This window comes from Chrysoperla carnea, chromosome 1 (genome assembly GCF_905475395.1).
Source record: "Chrysoperla carnea chromosome 1, inChrCarn1.1, whole genome shotgun sequence".
In the NCBI taxonomy this organism is placed as follows: Eukaryota; Metazoa; Arthropoda; class Insecta; order Neuroptera; family Chrysopidae; genus Chrysoperla; species Chrysoperla carnea.
The window spans coordinates 49,107,278-49,115,047 of NC_058337.1; the positions used below are offsets into that span (position 1 = coordinate 49,107,278).

Here is a 7,770-nt window from a genome sequence, read left to right on the forward strand (position 1 = left end):
TTATAAGTCATAGACTTTAATTTGACTAAGTATAATAAATTGGTTTAAAATGTTTTAATATAGTATAATAAGAAGGTTTTTGGTGACGGAACATTAAGATGCCTAAAATAAAATTAATAATTTAATAAATCAAAAACCATACTGCGCTTAATATAATCTGAAAAGAAAGAAACAGTAGTTAACTTTAACAGTCGAGGTTCATTAAACTTTAGTTAAATTCGCTACGTAAACCACTGGACTTTAGTTTTATTTCTTTTCAGATTTTTTAAACGCTGTTTTTTGTTTTATCTAATTATTTATTTTATTTTCTGCATTTGAAATGGTGGAATTACATTCTCAATTAGTGCGGTGTACTCAGTCAATGCTCGGGTTAATGCTAAGTCCGTTACCTCGAATAACGCGAAGGCTCTATTCTATAATCTTCTCTGTATTATAATCTTTATAATGAAATGAAATCATATTTAAGTTCTTCTTTATCATCCAGTCTCATCTTTAAACTTCAACTTATTAATTCAACGAGTTTCAACTAGTTTTAATATAAACACACAGCGAAAAACTGGAGACACCTTTTTATTCTATGTGAAACATATATAAAAAGAACTTGTCACCATGTATACTTTCTGCGAAAATGGTAGGAAGTATGTGAGGAGTTATTATTTAATGTGTGTTATGATAACCTGATTCTCCAATTCTTATGGACAATAATTATCACTCACTTTTTAATATCTACTGGCGAATAGTTGATATTGAAAATCATATTAAATTTTTATAGAATTCCATGTATTACTATCAGATAGTACGTGAGCTGATAGAAAACAAGTGAAAACACACAATTGGCTGAGTTAATTATTGAAATACCATGTATAGACAGTGTTGATGACGCAATCTTTTGTTTTTTGACGACACGTAAGTAAAGAAAGATATCAACTTTTAAATAGCCACATATTCATAAATGATAATCCCATAGAACACATACTATAAAATTTGCATCTAATTGGCGCTCTCGCGGGTAACAGCGATGTTAACAAAAGAATGTTTCAATCAAAAGTTGTATACTTTTTTATAAGGAACATTTTTTACATTTAAACTTTTGTTTTATCTCTAATGGTTTACAAGATGGGTCCAACGGACCCAAGACTCAATTGACCTATGTTGCTCATTTAGGAACTTGACCTCACTTTTTACGTCCTGAGCACGCCGTAAAAATTAGACAGACGACAGACAGACAACCGGAAATGGACTAATTAGGCGATTTTATGAACATCTATACCAAAATTTTTTTGGTAACATCAATATTTTTAAGCCTTACAAACTTGGGACGAAACTGAGTATACCTTGATATATTTCATATGCATGGTATAATAAATGAGTGGGTTTGTGAGTCAGTTCTGATAAGAAAGGAGTGCGTCTATAAAAAACAACCATTTTCTTTTTAAAAACGTATTTGAACTTTCTCCTTAGTTTTGAGCTTCCTTATCGAGGGAGATAACTTAGTTTATAAACCGAGACCCCAAAACGAAGGGAAACGAAATGAAATTTCTATGGGACATTTTGTCTGGCCATTTGGCCAGACTGGAAATGAGTTTGAGGAATGAGGAAACTTTTATTTAACATGAGTGAAAAAAGACATCGCAAAATTACCAAAATCGTAGGCGAAATCATTTCCATTAAGTCGAACCTCGAAGCCACAGTTACTATTAAACTTTACCTTATATTCTTTATCAATATACCAAATGACGAATAAAAAAAGTGTTCGCCTTATTACGTGCTTGCGGTATGGCTAGGAGAAATTTGGAATGTCAAGTTCTTCACAAGCAAAATTAAGGAATTCGACGAAAAGCAAAAAACTTTGATTACTTATATTAAAAAATTTACTTCGGTTGTCGTGCATTTTATTTAAATAGGCAAAAGTAAATTCCACAAACCACACCTTTAACAGATTGTAGCTAATATGAGGGAGTTAAATGAGAGAGCAATATAACTACTACTTTAAATTCACAACTATTTAATCGATAAACGCACAATAGTAACGCATCCCATGGTAACGTTATTAGAATAATGATGGATTCATAAGAAAATCAATAATTAGTAGGAAATGCAAGAATACAAAAAACTTGTTGTTAGTTATAGCTCAGTTATTTAGTGCAACGGGTGAATCTTCTTTCATTCTGTGTTTACAAATTTATTTGCAATATGCCGTATCAAGCGTCAATAGTCACTTTTGAGCAACCAATTAAACGAATAAATATAATTGACTGGCATGGTCGACTAGAAAACCAAAATAAAATTGCTGTAGCTCAACGAGATGAATCATTCGATATTCGTCAAAAAGCGAGAACTTTACGTAACGAAGTTGATATTAAAACAGTTTGGGATGCTGCGAAAAATACTTCATGTTTAAATGATCGGTAATTATATTTTTAGAAATAGAAAAATTAATAAAAATTTAGAAATTAAAAATTTAAATTTTATGATGCTTAATTTAAGGAAAAATGACTTACATAAAATCAGATAATTGTGAGGGTGAGAATCACGGGTGGGGAGTTAAAAAAATATTGGAGGGAGGAGGCAACAAAAATTTTTATAACAGGAACGGCGAAGGTAGAGTGATTATTATTCGTAGGGGAAAACATACACGTAACAGTAATTTAAATATCACGGAGATGAACCATGGGAATTACAGTAAAAAAGTTTGATTTCATAATTTCTAACAAAATTTCAAATATTTATTACAATTGCCCAAATATTGGGATAACGCGTGGCCCCCCAATAAAAATTTTAGGGTGTGCCTTCCCTCCCATAGTTGCCGCCCCTGAACTAAAAGTTCAGATACATAGGCCGTTTCATTTAGCTTGTTGAAATATTTGGCCTGTTTTTCACTCAGAATAATGCTGGCTGTGAGATCCAAGAATTGCAAAATTTTTGGTCGATTAGTTCAAAAAATAATCAGTTGCAAAGTTATAATTTCGAGGGTCAAAGATAAAACTAAAAACTCACAAAAAGTAGGAGAGATGAAAAGAATGTTTTTAGAATTTAAAAAAAATTCCCCCACATCGTTTGTTTTCGAGAAATTAATTTTGACGTAAATTGTCAAAATTGGGAACTTAGGCATTAATAATATCGTATTTTAAACTATCAAAATTTCTAAAAATTTTGGGGTTTAATACCACGTCCTATTCTTAGTCTGTGAAAAAAAATTCGGTAAATTCTGTCAAAAAGTGAGATTTAACATAGTTTTAGTAGAATTATGAAATAAATAAACTTTGTACTTAGATATTAAAATGTTTTACCTTTGACCTTCGGCTTTTATATATAACAAACAATATACTTAGTCCCGCCCCTTTGCCTCTAGTCTCATTTTAGAAGGGCTTTCCAAGGCTGTTGTGAAAATCGTGCCTTAACATATTTTTCTCTAAGAAAATTATGATAGTCGGAAACTTAAAATATTTAATTAAGTTACAAGATTCAATTTTTCCAAAAACAGCATTGATTTGCATAGTTTTACAACAAAAGCATTTTTTGTACATATAAGACAGCGATTAATTAAATACTCAAATTCATATGCTCAAAAAACAAACTATGTTTTTTAAAATGGAACTTCGTTACATTACTTTGTTTGTTACATTTTAATCAATAAAATAACTTTTTAGCATAACTGAATTGCGAAATTGGCGTGAATTACTTGAAACAACAGTAAAAACTATTGAAGATGATGTTAGTTGCTTAAAAAATGAAAAATCATTAACTGAACATGATATACGAGTGTTAGAAGATCACTTGAATGTCTTAAATGAATGTTTTACAATTCGTGACTTGCGGCGAAAACCAGAAGCAACTCATGATGATGTTGAAGTACAACTTAAACAGGTTACACAAACAAAACTTTACTCTGAAAGCTATTGTTCGAAACAGTAACAACATGAATAATCTTTTTTAGGAGCTGACTAAAATGGAAGAAATGAAGAAATTACTATTGGATCATTGTGAAAGTTGCTATGAGCAGATAACACGTTTAACTGAAATCAAATGTCAATTAATATTGGATATTAAGGATAAGACTGTAGCAATACAGGTTGACGAAGAAGTTTGTTCTTTGAATCGAGATCGTGGCGATATCAGCTACAAACCAGATGTATTAGAAGCAGTAAAACATTCTACAACCTATGAGGTTTGGTTGCAACATTCACGTAATTTGAAGTATGCAGCTGACGTTATCATTGGTGAAACACCTAAAGTACGAGAATCAATGTACATGGCCCGAGAACTTGCCAAAAATGAAGCACTGGCATTCAGGGAGGTAACTGATTTTACATTACGCAAACGGATTTATGATAGTGAACGAGCTAAAAATGAACTGGAATGGCAAAAACGAAAGGTATGATTTATTATTATATTTACGTGTGCAAAATATAGACTTAGCTACAATTGTCTAAAAAAAAAAATATGTAGGAAATAATTCCCTTACTTCACCCCGGATAATCATGAAAGAAAGTTGATTTAATTTGCTACAACTCCTTGGCTACTTTTTTAAGAAAAAGTTTCGAATAAAACGTAACAAACTAATTTAAACAGAAAATCGTTTATGCATATTTTTTTAAAGGGTAAATAAATTTGGACAAAACAGTCACATTTTAGTTTATCCTTCCCATTTTTCAAATCAAGACAAACTATTAGAATTGAGTCGAGATAGTGCAATGACCTCCTCAGAGTTTGTGGCTTTGCGTTTGAAAGAATGCAGAATGGAAAACGCAAAAGAATTTCTTACCAGTGTAAGAACATGAATTTCTAGAGTGACATGCTCACTCCATTCAATAATATGTAAGGAATTAAGAAGGAGGTACCTTATTTACTGACGGGAATTTTTTATGCTTTTTGGAATCTATACAAGTTTTGAAACATAGGTATTTGCATAGAAATTTTTTCTCTCAAAGTTTTTGGATTATGTTTAAAAAAAATAGTTTTTGATGAATATAATTTTTGTAATTAATAGTGTTTCGAAACAATCTTTTACATACACCAAGAAATTTTTGAAAAAACAGACGTTGATTAGTGATTACTTACTGCAAATAACTAATCGCCATCCAAAAGAAAAGTGATTAGAGATTACTTGCTGTGCATCATTTCATGTGAAGAAAAATACTCTTTAGCAAGGTCCGAACAGATACAAGTTTCCGTAGGGATCACTTGAAATACATTACTTCACAAAAATATATTTTGTAAAGTATTGATAAAGTTATGTTTTTTCAGATTGAAGATGAAATGTTTAGTTTAATGAGTGAAATTGAAAGATTAGAGCATAACTTTAATGAGAAAATTAAGGATTTAAAATGTGCTGAAAGTCGATTATACACTAGAATGTATCGACCTGGATTAGAAAAAGCATACGATAAAACGGAAATGTCATTAAATATGGAAATTACTGATTTGAGGAAATCTCGACAGGAATTAGATGAAAAGATTCGAAAGGCTAAGTATGTTTCATTTAAAATTCGACTGACAAAATAAAATTTATTGTTTAATTTATTTAAGGACTATGCATAATGCATTAGAGGATATGAAATGGAAAGTTGATAAGGATTTTGATAATAAGAACCATTCATTAATGACTGATATTCGATGTTTAGATGTGCATTTGCGTATTAAAAGTCCTGTAGCAGATACACAAATGAAACGAAATATTCAACTGACACAAATGGACAGGCAATTGTCATCAGAATAGAATTTTGTTTACAAAATTTTATGAATAACTTTATACCCTTTTTTAATTGTAGAAATTGTAGAAATGTAGTTTAAAAAAAGGTTTACAATTTCAGTACTATTTTTATTAGTTTTCATTTATTTCACGCTGCCGAATAACTGATCAAATATCCCAATAATTTTGGATTTGATTTAGATCTTCAGAATCTTTCAAAAGTTCACTGCTTATATTTGTGCACGAGAAAAGATAGAGGAATGCTCTAGTTAGGAAGTTATTCCTTATGAAAACACTACCCGATTTGGTTGGAAACATTTTAGCGAAAGCTCACGATATTCATCAAGAAAAAGTTATTGTCAACACGGCTGGCAAGACTAAAACTTAAATTTAAAATTACCTTTTATGTTTTTTGCTTAGTGGTAATAAACTTTTGACGCGTTTTATTTTTAAATGAGTTATCAAGGTTTTAATTGTTAAATAAAACCACTACCATCACTCAATTTCTTTTCAAAAAGATGTACGGCAAAATGAAAAACAGATGAAAATTAGGGCAAAATTTTATAGTGATATATTGTTCATATCTATCTAATAACAATTTTTCAAAAAAGTTACAGCTATATCTTTAAAAAAAAACATAAGGCAGTAAAAAATAGTTTTTAATTAAATAGTCCTATCAATACTTTTTTTGTAAGTAAAAAATAACCTTTTGAAGTCGACGTTAATAAGGCGATTACAAATAACAATTTTACTTCAAAAAGTAGTAAGTATTGATTTCACAAGCAAATTTTTGATTTCATTCGCTTCACAATAGTCCTGAACAAAAATTATGTAAACTCAGCAACACAAATTATGTAAACTTACAAATATGTAAACTGTAGCAACTGTATTGGTATTATTTAATAAATATGATAAATATAAGTGTAATTGCGATAATCAATTGACTTACATGACTTACATTGAAAATTTAATATTATTGTCTCACAAATTTAAATAAATAATTATGATAATTTACATTTGAAAAAATAATATTTGTGCAATTTGATCACAATTTTTAATGCATTAAGTTTAATTAATTAGTGTTTTTCTATAATTTTAATTTGACATTTTCTATAACATTAACAATAACAAAGAAATTTGTAAAGAAATAAACTAAACTAATTTGTAAAGAATTGCAAATTAGTCATAACAGCCTCCTTTATCGCCTCCGTTTTCACTGGAAGCGCTGGCATCAATTTTATTGTCCCTACCATGACTACGCACATAACAAATAGAACAAGATTCTCCTCTGTGTCTTAATCTTCCTTACATAGTGCTTTAGAGGTATCTTAAATCTGGCGCAAACATAATAGTGATAACAAATATTTATCATTCAAAAATATTAAGAAATGTGAAAATTTAGGTAAAGCAAATAATACTTGTATTTATTTCAACAAAATCATAATATGTACTACTATATTAAAACAATGCGCTATTTATTTTTTACAAGGTCATTTAGGTTAATGCATTTAAACACACACTAACAATTAAAATTATAAGTATTATTATGATGAAATTAAAAGTTGTTGACACGAGAAAAAATAATGAATTTTATTTCAAATGTAGTACTTTTAGCAAAAAAAACTCTAACATTAGCGCCACACTACCTCCATACAATGATGAAATATAGATACCCTCTCGCTTAGGTACCAAATATGTTTACGAAGATAAACAAAAATTTAAGTATTAAGAATAAAACCTATGTTTTGTTTAAAATTAACTGAGTTAATGATTGAAATAGACTGTATAAACCGTGTTGAATATCAGTGCTTACATTATTTTTAATAAATTGGAAGAGTTTAAAAAACAGATTTATTTTAGTTTTCGAAACTTTCTAAGATTTTTCTTTTTTCTTTTTACCTAATTGGCATGATTCAAAACGAATTTTTAAGAGTTTTGAAGCAAATATCCTAATTTTGCCCCTAACAGGAAAACAATAATGTTAACGAAAAAGTGTTTCACACATAAGTACGGACCCAAGATCGAATTAACCTTTGTTGCTCATTTACGAATGCAAACTTACCATTTACGTCTTGAGC

At 29.5% G+C, this 7,770-nt stretch overlaps 1 protein-coding gene across 1 annotated transcript; it reads left to right on the plus strand.

Annotated features, from left to right (window-relative positions):
* Positions 1 to 2,193: 2,193 nt before the first annotated feature.
* Positions 2,194 to 5,719, plus strand: LOC123305402 (tektin-B1-like). The gene is made up of 5 exons (XM_044887110.1): positions 2,194 to 2,408; positions 3,651 to 3,867; positions 3,938 to 4,375; positions 5,248 to 5,471; positions 5,530 to 5,719. Exons 1-5 carry the CDS (start codon positions 2,194 to 2,196, stop codon positions 5,717 to 5,719), a joined length of 1,284 nt encoding a protein of 427 aa, XP_044743045.1.
* The last annotated feature ends 2,051 nt before the right edge of the window (positions 5,720 to 7,770 follow it).

Bases quoted from the DNA above. Each gene is read 5' to 3' on its own strand.
- LOC123305402 (XM_044887110.1), top strand. From the start codon at position 2,194: ATGCCGTATCAAGCGTCAATAGTCACTTTTGAGCAACCAATTAAACGA. The intron at 4,376-5,247 runs GTATGATTTATT...ATGTTTTTTCAG, and splicing joins TGGAATGGCAAAAACGAAAG to ATTGAAGATGAAATGTTTAG. The intron at 5,472-5,529 runs GTATGTTTCATT...AATTTATTTAAG, and splicing joins GAAAAGATTCGAAAGGCTAA to GACTATGCATAATGCATTAG.